This window comes from Mustelus asterias, chromosome 8 (genome assembly GCF_964213995.1).
Source record: "Mustelus asterias chromosome 8, sMusAst1.hap1.1, whole genome shotgun sequence".
Lineage (NCBI taxonomy): Eukaryota > Metazoa > Chordata > Chondrichthyes > Carcharhiniformes > Triakidae > Mustelus > Mustelus asterias.
In genome coordinates this window covers 83779248-83791827 of record NC_135808.1, presented here as the reverse complement: position 1 = coordinate 83791827, position 12580 = coordinate 83779248, and the positions used below count along the sequence as shown (strand labels likewise).

Below are 12580 nucleotides of genomic sequence, written 5' to 3'. Positions count from 1 at the left end.
TTTGGATGTTATCTGCTGAATGTGGAATCGCCAATGAAGATTATTTTTAAGGTGAACGCCCCACGTACGGTTATGTATCTCCCAATTGGAGAATTTGATTACAGGACTTAAAGCTACCTTTTGATGGATCCTTTTTGTTGGTGATATACATAACATAAGTTGGGTCAGGGATTGGGAGAGTCAACAGATGGGAAGGTTGGTGTGAGGGTGGGTTGGCTGCAAACAGGACCGTCACAGCAGAAGGGTCGGCACAGACCAGGAATGTCAACAAGTGGGAGGGTCAGTGAGAGGGAGAGTCCGCAGTGACTGGGAGGGTTGGGAGTGGGAGAGGCCACTCCAAAATGGCAGCGATTGGGTCGTGCGAGCCTACATCAGACTGGGGGGGGGGAATTTTTCCGTTCCACCTGCCACAGGAATTGTAGCATGCAGGGAGTGGACCACGCAGAGGTCCGTTGACCTAGGGTGGAATTTTCCGGCCGGAAAATCCTGCCCCAGGTGTGAAACAATGTTCAACCGAAACTCCTAAACATGAATACGGATCCTATTAACTGACCGATGTTAAATCAAAACAACTTAAAACAGGGACTCACTGTTCATACCAAACAGGACATATCCAAACTAACCAATTACCATCAGTCTACTCTCAATCATTAGCAAAGTAATGGAAGGTCATTACCGGTGCTGTTTAGCAGCAATACGTACTGTGGCTATAAGAGCATGTCAGAGGCTGGGAATTCTGTATACAGTAACTCATCTGACTCCCCAAAGCCTGTCCACCATCTATAAGGCACCAGTTATAAGAAATAGTAGGAGTAGACCATTTAGCCCATCGAACCTGCTGTGTCCTTTAATAAGACCATGACTGATTTGACTGTGGCTTTAACTCCACTTTCCTGCCTGTTCTACTTAACCGTTAACTCTCTTGTCAATCAAATATCTGTCTAACTCAGCCTTGAATATATACAATGACCCAGCCTTCACTGCTTTCTGTGGAAGAGAATTCCAAAGTCTAACTACCAGCTGAGTGAAACAATTCCTCTTCATCGGCTTCTAAGATGGGAGACACCTAATTTTTAAATTGTGTCCCCCCTTGTTCTACTTGCTTATTAATTCCCTTGTGTCTTATTTTTATGTTCTAAGTCAAGATTGTGATGGAATACTCTCCACTTGTACGGATGAGTGCAGTTCTAAAACACTCAAGAAGCTTGCCACCATCCAGGCCAAGACATTGATCGGCAATCCATCCACCACCAATTTTGTGCTGCAGCAACTTGCCAAACCACCTTCGACAGCACCTGCCAAACCCATGACCCCTACCACCAAGAAGAGTATCAGCAGCCAATGTATGGGAACCACACCCTGAAAGTTCCACCCCAAAGCCACACACCATCCTGACTTGAAACTGCGTTCTTTGCTATCACTGGGCCAAAATCCAACGACATGCTTTCTAATAGCACTGTAATATACCTATATGCGAATTTTGAATCTCCTGACCTGCTCTTTTAGCCACAGTACTTTTGTAGCTAGTCCAGTTAAGCTTCTGGTCAACGGAAATCACCCAGGGCACTAATGGTGGGGTTCAGTAATGGTGAAGTTGTTGAATGTCGGGAGGAGATGATTAGATTCTTTCCTTGTTGAAGATGATCTTTGGATCATGAATATTTATTTACCACTTATCGGCCCAAGCCTGAACAGTGTGCATATGGACACGGACTATTCATTATCAGGGAAGTTAAGAGTGGAAACAGGAAATGCTGGAAAATCTCAGCCGGCCTGACAGCATCTTTGGGGAGAGAATAGAACAAATGTTTCGAGTCTAGATGTCCCTTCGTCAGAGCTCTGACGGAAGGTCACCTAGACTCGAAGCGTTGGCTCTCTTTTCTCCTCAGAGATGCTGTCAGACTTGCTGAGATTTTCCAGCATTTTCTGTTTTTGTTTCAGATTCCAGTATCCGCAGTATTTTGCTTTTATTTAAGTTAAGGACGGAACTGGGGATTTTATTATGAAAGAGAAGACAACATTTGGGCATTAATTTTAATGGTACTGTATTTGGATGAAATTTACTTCATTGCCTGTATAAATAGTTTATTGAAGTTAGTTTGAAAATCAATGAGAAATGGCCTGATAAACATTTTTTGGAAAAGCAGTTCTCCCCTTTAAGTAAAAGGGAAAAGAAATACTGCTTAACATTCAGTGTAGTCTTTGATCAAAATTGATTGAAAGCTTCATCTGGTGCTTCTCTTTTAAATGCTAAATGACGATGTGTAATTCAAGGATCTTCTCTTGTTATCTTTTGTTGTTTTATGAACATGAATTGCTAATAAAAAAAATTCTATTATCAATGATAAATATTAGAACTGAAGTGACTAAAATTATCTTTGGGTTCAAAACAAAAAGACCTGATTTAGAATGATAAAGTCTAAAGAAACTTGGGACCTTGCTCGTCTTTAAGTTTTTTGAGTTCAGTGAAGGAACATTAATTGTGAAATATTTCATAGAATTCCTACAGTGCAGAGGGAGGCCATTCGGCCCATCGAGTCTGCATTGACCTCAATCCCACCCAGGTCCTATCCTCATCACCCCACGTATTTACCCTAGCTAGTCCCCCCAATACTCAGGGGCAATTTAACATGGCCAATCAACCTAACCCGCACATCTTTGGACTGTGGGAGGAAACCGGAGCACCCGGAGGGAACACGTGCAGACACAGGGAGAATGTGCAAACTCCACACAGACAATCACCCAAGGCTGGAATTGAACCCGGGTCCCTGGAGCTGTGAGGCAGCAGTGCTAAGTACAGTGCCACTCTGCCTGTTAATTAAATTACCAGGTTAAGCTAAGGGCATGAGTTTAAACAAGTAAAAGGTAAATCTAGGACTGATGTCAAGAAATTGTTCTTCATATAAAGAGCATATAGAACAGCTTCCAAGAAAAAAATAGTGGAATCAAAAACCTGGGGCATTTTAAGCAATAATTGGATGCTGAAATGGGTATTACTGGATGAATGATTGAAGATGGGTTGAACATCTTTAATTATCTTGTTTACTGAGGTTTAATTTAGGTTCCCAATCCCCACGGTTTACCTGTTTACTTCTTTAAGTGATTTACAATGATTACTTGTGCTTTGGACCACTTGGAAATCTGTGGGGTGAGAAATGCATTTGCATTATGCACGAAGGTGAATAATTTCTCCCCTATGCTGTTCTCTCCCCTAGCTTTACACTGGACAATGTATATGCAGCAATAGATTATGGGTGAGGAAAGTGATTTGTTACATCTTAGATACTTGCATTTTCACTGCCTTCAACATTTTTAATGCAAAGTACTCAGCCATCAAATCACATTATTCACAGTAGGTGTAGAAATCTGCCATGATTTGTCTAGGGATGTCATACCACATTAAATCACTTACCCTAAACATAGACTATAGCAATTGCTAGTGCCCAAAATCCCTTCTACCTGATAGCAGATTTGTCACTTTCCTTAGAGATGTCTTGGGAGTCACTAAGAAAGGACATTTACCTTAATGCAGTATGTTCAAATTAATGAAATAATATTTATCAAACTGCCCAAGAAACTCATCATTCAAGGAAACATTCGCACACTATTACAGCTTCACACCCACTGTATTATAATTGTAGTGATGCAGAGTGAAGTAAAAAAAAGATACTCAGGCAAACAAATGGATACCATTTAAAAGTTTTCTAATGATAAGAAGTCAATTGTCTCATGCATTCTTAGATCTCCAATTTTCCTGGCTAGATAACAATGTGAATCCAACATCTCAGCAAGGGTTTACAGCGTCATGTTATTTTAAACAGGTACTAGTCTCTAACTCATCATACCTTTAATCTGATTGTGCCCATTTTATGCAGCCATAAGGTGATCGCACTTTAAGTGTTTTGCTTGGTACAGTCATATTTGAAGAAAGTTTCAGAAATTCCTAGGAATTGTAAATATCAAAAAAAATCCAATGGTTGCTAGAATGTGTGCAGCACTGCCACAGAGACCTTACATTGCAGACCAAGCTGCAGAAATTACCACTTTATATACTAAAGATAACCGTTGAGCAAACACTTCTAAAAATAGCTGTTGTCTCGTGCCATTTTGCTTCAGCTGCCTGCAGCTCTCAGGAATATCCCTCATCCTTTGGATGAACTAAGTGCCCTGCCTTTGTTTAAATACTGTAATGTTTAAATACCATAAATATTTCCTTCCAGTAAATATATAGTTAAATGCATTCTTCAAAATTTCCAGAAATTCCAGAAATGGAGGTATAATAGATAAAAAATAATCCATCCACAAAAGTAAATATCAACATTTAATATGGTAAAGGAACAATATCTTCTACTGAATTTAAATGCTATATCTGGGAGATGTCTACATGTTTACTGATGTCTCTAAGCCCTCAGAATATGCAGCTCACTTCATTGCATACACACAACCATTAATTTGGCCTATTTCTCTCCAGGCCATATTTAAAGATGAGCAGTGCCCTGAACTTCTCTTGATGTTGTACTGAAAGCAGCCATTTCTAGGTAAAGACGACTTACTGATCCTTCCTCTTCCTAACAGCAAATTGATGCTCTGATACTTTTGACTGACTAGCATAACACCCAGCCATTCCTATGAAGAACAGTTTTAATGCACTTCCAAAATGCGTTCACATTTATATTATCTGGAGAACTTGTGATGAACACAAACACAAGAATCTTTAGGAGAAAAAAACGTGCATTTTTACCCCACAGGCCATCACTTTGAGAGTTATCCCCTCTACTCTCTCGTATCTCTCAATCCCTACTCTTTTCAAAATCTATTTATCTCTTAAGCCTGCTGCTTCAATGATCTTTTCCTGTAAACTTATTTCAAAATTCTACTACCTTCAAAGTGAAAATGTTCTGCGTGACTTTCCCTATTGCTCCACAGATTTTTTTGAATTTCCCTACTCAGATATTCAAATCCATCAACATTGAATGACTAGCACATATTAATCATCAATATAATCTCAGGCATTTGCTTTTAAAAAAACATGGGAATTACTAAAGGCTAAATACCTTACCTCGGCACACAGCCCAGGCCTCTCTGTCGCATTTCTCTCCACTTGTCCTCAACTCAAAGAAATTATACTCTTCAAAGCTCAGTAATCCATTGCCATCTAAATCAATGACTTCAAATATGTCAGACAGAGCAACCCTATTAAAGTGAAAAGATAGTCTGAGTGGACAGGTTGGATCATCAGAATACAGAAAAGATATGTTACCTGCTTATACCTTGTAATTAAAAAATGGAAAATGCTGAGAAAAGCATATTATCAGATGACATAGTTTTAAAAATTGCTCTTTTTCTCCATACGTATTGTTAGTCGGAAGAAATAAAATGCCATAGAGATGTGTTTTCTGCAGCAATCGAGAGAATTGCAGTACATGTCAAGAGCAAGTTAAGAATACCAAACATTATTATTGCAGTATTATCCACTGATTTGAATGTGTATACACAAATATACACAAAACAACATTTCTTTCCCACCTTTTAAAAACTGTTAAGTTCTTTGTAAAAACATATGGTACATCTAAACTCTTGTCCTCATCCCACTCTTCTTCCCTCAGCTCTGCATTCTTGGGCACCTCAATACATACCCTTCCAAATAGTATAAATTGACTTCTCCAGCAAGACTATGATATTCTGGTCAGGTATTACACCAAACCATAAGCCTACTTTCACTTCATATGCTGAGTGGTCTACTGCATATTTGCATTGTTTTCCCAATTCCTAGCATTGGCAATTCTTTTCAGGCACAGGATCAGACTGAAATTAAAATAGCTATTTCAAGTTTCTGCTTTTAAAAATAAAACTCACCTGAATTCCTTGCTGAGTGTGAGGCTTCCATCTTCCCTGTGAATCAGCCTGGCCTCTCGTGTCACTGATTTCTTCCTTTTCTTTAGTCTGCAGCCAGTAGTGAATGGGAAGATTTGATAAACTCCAGAACGAAGCTCTCCTTTCCACCCAAACTTCTGTTATATGAAGGTTAACAGACATTAAAGGTTTTAATCACTCTCCTGGAAATCATTTAGATCCAATGTTGAATAATTTTGCTTTAATTTGCAGATTTTGTTTTGAACACCAAAATGTGGTACCAGGTAGCACAGAGTTTCACACTCCCATGGGATCTGAACTTAAATCCAGATTTGCTTGATGAGCTCAATGCATCTTCTCTAAGCCCAAGGTAAAGCTCCAAACTGCTACAAACTTAAACGTAATTCAATTCAGACTCCAAATCAACAGAAGTACAAATTCAGAACACATGGGCAACTTCACTGGGAGAACTGGTGGTACGTGGCAGTTAGAAATTACCTTCAAGGTTGGGCTAAGGCAAATCATTAATGCTGTAAAAAAAAAATGCTACAACATGCTTAATCTGGGTGTTCAAGGAAATGCAAGCCTCACCTCCCTTTATGTTGTTCATTGAAGTTTATATACGTCGACGCATTTCCTCTCTGAAACCATTTTCCTTTCTGCCACAAATCCCTCTCTCACAGCATCATTTTGGAGCCTGCAAAGGCTGGATGAAACCATTATCTTGCATCCCTACAAGTTCTGAACTTGGAGATACAGATTGGACATTCAAAATCCTGTTATCCAGAAACCAAAATTGTCTGAAAACCAGACATTTTTGAAAATATTCTATTTAACATTCAGTTAAATGAAATTCAGACTTACTGCTAAAATATTGGGACAATTTGGCGAAGTGCTAGTTCTCGATGGCACGCCTGTGCTCTGAAGTAACCCAAATGACCCTCAACCCCACCTGGCCTGGCCTGACGAACTAATCCAGCCTGAACTGCCAGACCTCTGCCCGTACACTGTTAGAGTTGTTGTTGAATACAAAGAACAAAGAAAATTACAGCACAGGAGCAGGCCTTCGGCCCTCCAAGCCTGCACCGACCATGCTGCCTGACTGAACTAAAACCCCCTACCCTTCCAGGGACCATATCCCTCCATTCCCATCCTATCCATATATTTGTCAAGATGCCCCTTAAGTCACTACCGTATCCGCTTCCACTACCTCTCCCGGCAGCGAGTTCCAGGCACCCACCATCCTCTGTGTAAAAAACTTGCCTCGTACATCTCTTTTAAATCTTGCCCCTCTCACCTTAAACCTATGCCCCCCCTAGTAATTGATTCTTCCACCCTGGGAAAAAGCTTCTGACTATCCACTCTGTCCATGCCCGTCATAATCTTGACCTTCAAAATACCTTCACCATTTACAAGTTAAAGATACAGAAAGAGGTAGATATTATTTATTCTTTTTCATACTTTATTTTATGTCTCTTTTATTTATTGAATTTGGCCTAGCATCGGCTATCTGATTTTATTGTTCAAAATCCGGGAAAATCTGGTATGGTCCCGGTCTCAATGGTGCCAAATTCTGGATGTCCAACCTGTCGTATGGGATGAGCAAGAGCACAAAGGTGAGAAGTGCTGCCCGCAGAGTAGGAATGTACTGATTGAATGCCACATAGCTGCCAATGATACCTCTGCTTTGGGAATTACAGCTGGTGGAGGGCAATGGTCAGCTGTGCAATGCTGCTCTTGCTACTCAAAAGCAAAGGCCAAGTTTTTCAATGCAATAGTCGCTTATTTGATACATGTGTGGGAAGTAAAAGTCTGATGCTGCGGTTCATCCTTATGCTATCCTGCTAGAAGTCAGAGGCAGAAAAAGTGAGGCGATTGGTTATCTTGTCCTTTCCATTGGTTTAGTTGACTACAGGCCCCCTTGTAGCAGATGGCACATCTCTGCAACTGGCTTCCTGTTGACATGGAGTCAATCCCTTCATTCTTTCAAATATTTTTATGGTAAGTAACAGATATGGTTGGTGGCCTAACAGGAAATCGGGTATTGGAAGTTATTGATGTCTCTGGCATGCTTTTAGTCATCCTGTAATATTTCACTTAAATGTAAAGTATTTACTGCCTTCAGAACCCACCCCTCCCCCTACCATTTCACTTGCTTAGTGCCATGGCATTCAACAGCTAGCAGTCAAGATGACCCACTATGCCCAAGTTCATATTTTAAAAATGTATCGGAAATACTTCTTTGTGACTTCTTTATCTTCATCTGTTTTTGCTCAAATAAAATATTTAAAATGCATGAAGTACAGTCAGAGAATGCTCCAATATTTTAGGTTGGCTGAAGAAACACTTAATGTTTAATAGAAAACAAAAGATTATTTAATCTACTGTTAAACTTCATATGGGAAAAAGGGTAAAATCTTATGCTTCCTTTAAGCCCAGTATAAATGAGCTCATTTTTAAAAATTAATTTTACAGGACGTGAGTGTCACAGCCAGGCCAGCATTTATTGCCCATCCCTAACTGCCTCCATTTCAGAGAGTCAACTATATGTCACATGTAGGCCAGACCAGGTAAGGATGGCAGATTTCCTTCCCTAAAGGACATTAGTGAACCAGATGGGTTTTTACGACAATCGACAATGGTTTCATGGTCTTCATTAGATTTTTATGAAATTTCACCATCTGCCCTGGTAGGATTTCAACCCTGGTCTCCAGATCTTTGGTCTCTGGATTAGTAGTTCAGTGACAGTACCATTGTGCCACTGCCTCCCTCAAACAAGAAATACGGTCACAGCAATAACAAAATAAAAATGAAGATATCGTGCCTGCAGTGCATTTAAAGAAGCACAGGAGAAATAAATAACTGGATCAGGTTTACAAGCCGTGAATATAAAGTAAATGGAAAATTCCATGTGTTTTGGTGGGTTTATGATCTTAACGATAGTTATAAAACCTTTTGTGGCATTGTATTTTTGACATTGTGGCCAGATTCTCCCAAATAAATTTGAAGTCCCCTACGTGCGGGAAAATGGGAGTAAATCCTGCTGGGTTTTTTAGGGATGATTTCCAGAATGAGTCTCCGGCACTCGGTGCATCACAGACTGCCTCAGCGGGATTCGCTCTGGAAAGAAGGGACAGGGCCTGAGTGGCTGCATGTGACCAGTGTTTGCATCCTGAAGGGGCGCCTCGCCAATGCATGCTGTCATGACCTTGATTGGATTGTGTGATGATAGACATCACCATCACACCTTGCATAGCAGGGCACATCAGTGTTATCTGTGCAACGTTGTAGCCTTACTGGGAATGTTAGCTCAATGAACAAAGAACAAAGAACAGTACAGCACAGGAAACAGGCCCTTCGGCCCTCCAAGCCTGTGCCGCTCCTTGGTCCAACTAGACCAATCGTTTGTATCCCTCCATTCCCAGGCTGCTCATGTGACTATCCAGGTAAGTCTTAAACGATGTCAGCGTGCCTGCCTCCACCACCCTACTTGGCAGCGCATTCCAGGCCCCCACCACCCTCTGTGTAAAAAACATCCCTCTAATATCTGAGTTATACTTCGCCCCTCTCACCTTGAGCCCGTGACCCCTCGTGAACGTCACTTCTGATCTGGGAAAAAGCTTCCCACCGTTCACCCTATCTATCCCCTTCATAATCTTGTATACCTCTATTAGATCTCCCCTCATACTCCGTCTTTCCAGGGAGAACAACCCCAGTTTACCCAATCTCTCCTCATAGCTAAGACCCTCCATACCAGGCAACACCCTGGTAAACCTTCTCTGCACTCTCTCTAACGCCTCCACGTCCTTCTGGTAGTGCGGTGACCAGAACTGGACGCAGTACTCCAAATGTGGCCTAACCAGCGTTCTATACAGCTGCATCATCAGACTCCAGCTTTTATACTCTATACCCCGTCCTATAAAGGCAAGCATACCATATGCCTTCTTCACCACCTTCTCCACCTGTGTTGCCACCTTCAAGGATTTGTGGACTTGCACACCTAGGTCCCTCTGTGTTTCTATACTCCTGATGACTCTGCCATTTATTGTATAACTCCTCCCTTCATTATTTCTTCCAAAATGCATCACTTCGCATTTATCCGGATTAAACTCCATCTGCCACCTCTCCGCCCAATTTTCCAGCCTATCTATATCCTGCTGTATTGCCCGACAATGCTCTTCGCTATCCGCAAGTCCAGCCATCTTGTCATCCGCAAACTTGCTGATTACACCAGTTACACCTTCTTCCAAATCATTTATATATATCACAAATAGCAGAGGTCCCAGTACAGAGCCCTGCGGAACACCACTGGTCACAGACCTCCAGCTGGAAAAAGACCCTTCGACCACTACCCTCTGTCTCCTATGGCCAAGCCAGTTCTCCACCCATCTAGCCACTTCTCCTTGTATCCCATGAGCCTTAACCTTCTTAACCAACCTGCCATGTGGGACTTTGTCAAATGCCTTACTGAAATCCATATAGACGACATCCACGGCCCTTCCTTCATCAACCGTTTTTGTCACTTCCTCAAAAAACTCCACCAAATTTGTAAGGCACGACCTCCCTCTTACAAAACCATGCTGTCTGTCACTAATGCTTGGGTCATCGGCTTGTGAAGGCAGTGCTTTTTGGCCGCACACCATTTAACAATCACTAGTGAGGGGAGGCTGGGGTGGCTGCTCAGTTAAGTGTCTTCCTTTTGTGGCAGAGAAGGCATAACTGAAACATGAGGCCAGCAATTAGCATATCCAGCTCATTCCCAGAGAGCACCCTGTTTCTCCCAGGTCACAAGAGGTGCAGAGTTGAGCAGCCTTCCACGACCCATTGAGATCTACCATTGCACGTAAATACCCCTGACAATTGGTTTTGGCCTTCCGGGCAGCCTCTGCCCTTTGTCCTCACTGCTGCCTGAGTGTGGGTTCCAATCACACTGCACTCATCCTCCACCAAGTGCGAAACCGTACAGGCTGCATCAGGGGAAATGCAGCCCATCCCTGATTCCCCTACTTTGCCCTGACAGCCCAGCCTCTCATGGGACCCCACCCGCATAACTCACAGTCACCCCCAGTGCTGAGCCTCTTGATTTCAAGCCCTCCCACCTTATGGCCAAACCCCACTAAGGAAGGGCACTCCCTCAGCTGCAATATGGACAAGAACCCAGGAAGGAGGAAACAGAAAACATTGCCTGCATACCAGCCTTCACAACCCCTTTACAGCAAGGGGCGCCCCGACATGAAGGGAAAATAAGGCCTGCAAGTGATCCCTGTAGGCCACTTCCCCATATATGGCAATTGTGGGACCCCCATCCTCGGCCGCAAGTTGCACTTGTGTCCTCTGCATCTTCTCCGGTGCCCCCTGCGCAGTGAACACCCCAGAGAGTGCTGGCTGCCTGGGCGCTCATCTCTGAATTTACCCTCAGAGTTGAAGGCATCAGATTCATGTTTCTGTAGAGCTGTTGTAAATGTTGCCAGCATGACGCTGAATATCAGGTGAGGGGAGGGAAGCCCTGGAGAGAGTGCTCGATAATGACATGCTAATGTATTAAAATGAGCTTTCCGCAATCCTGTGGCATGTTTCATGCCACTCCATCAGTGAGGAGCTGGGAAGATCAGAAGTTGCAAACTCACCGTTGTGAATCGCACTTTTTGGGTTTTGAGCACGTGCAGCAATTCCCGCAGATGAAGAGTACGGGCTCAAAATCGCCCCCAGGGTTTTTGAAAGTTTCTCATTATTCACATGGAGGGTGGCACAGTGGTTAGCGCTGCTGCCTCACAGCACCAGGAACCCAGATTCCACTCTGGCCTTGGGTGTGGAGTTTGCATGCTCCCTGTGTCTGCGTGGGGTTTTCCGGGTGCTTCGGTTTCCTCCCACTGTCCAAATATTGCGAGTTAGGTAGATTGGCTATGCTAAATTACCCCTTAACGTCCAAAAATGTGTAGGTTAGGTGGATAAGCAATGGTAAATGCCTGGGGTTATGGGGATAGGGCGGAAGGGTGGGCTTGTGTGGGATCCTCTTTCTGAGAGGAAACCTGATGAGCTGGATGGCTTCTTTCTGCACTGCAGGGATTCTATGCTTCTGTTTGATTTGTTCATTGTTATATAGTCCTCCAAAACCTTTGTTCTAATCTTAAATGTCGTTAACAATTTTTCTAGTTTTGTCACTTGTGTTGGTTTTGGAATAGTGTGCACATAAATATTTCTAAAATATAAACTAGTTTTTGACTTGACAAAAGCAGCACCCCTCAGCCTCCTCACTAGTAGATCAAGTCACCCGGGTCCAATGTTGGACATTACCCCAAATAAGTTAAAAATAACTTGCATTTTTTTTTACAGTAAATAGCTGATGGTCACAGGTTCAATTCAAGTGTTGAGTACTCCGCATATTTCAGCTGGTTAATCCAATAAGTGTACATCAGGAAATTCCGTGGTTCCCAACTGTGATTTGTGCCAAAATGACAGAATTGATGCTAAAACTGTTGTCAATTTCCAGAGATATAAAGGCAAAACCAGCCAGGGTGCTACTTCTGATTGATATCCAGCAAGCCCCACCGATGATGTGTCTCAAATCTCAAGGGAGGACAAGGCCAGGCTTGGCTTTTGCAACATCAATGCCACCCATCATCAAACGGCTCACAGCCAGTACCAAATGATGTCTAGGAAACAACACTCAACAAGGAAAGGGAAAATTAGTGGAAAGAGCAGGAAGAGAAGTGCCCAGTTGATGAGC

General features: G+C 42.5%; 1 protein-coding gene across 1 annotated transcript in view; it reads right to left on the bottom strand.

The window, feature by feature from the left end:
• Window positions 1–12580, bottom strand: part of efcab7 (EF-hand calcium binding domain 7) — an 87241-nt gene that overhangs the window by 20349 nt on the left and 54312 nt on the right. Inside the window, exons 8-9 of the mRNA XM_078218405.1 lie at window positions 5857–6011; window positions 5060–5193 (exon numbers count right to left, since the gene is read on the bottom strand). Coding sequence (XP_078074531.1) covers window positions 5060–5193; window positions 5857–6011 — 289 coding nt within the window. The remainder of the gene's footprint in view (window positions 1–5059; window positions 5194–5856; window positions 6012–12580) is intronic.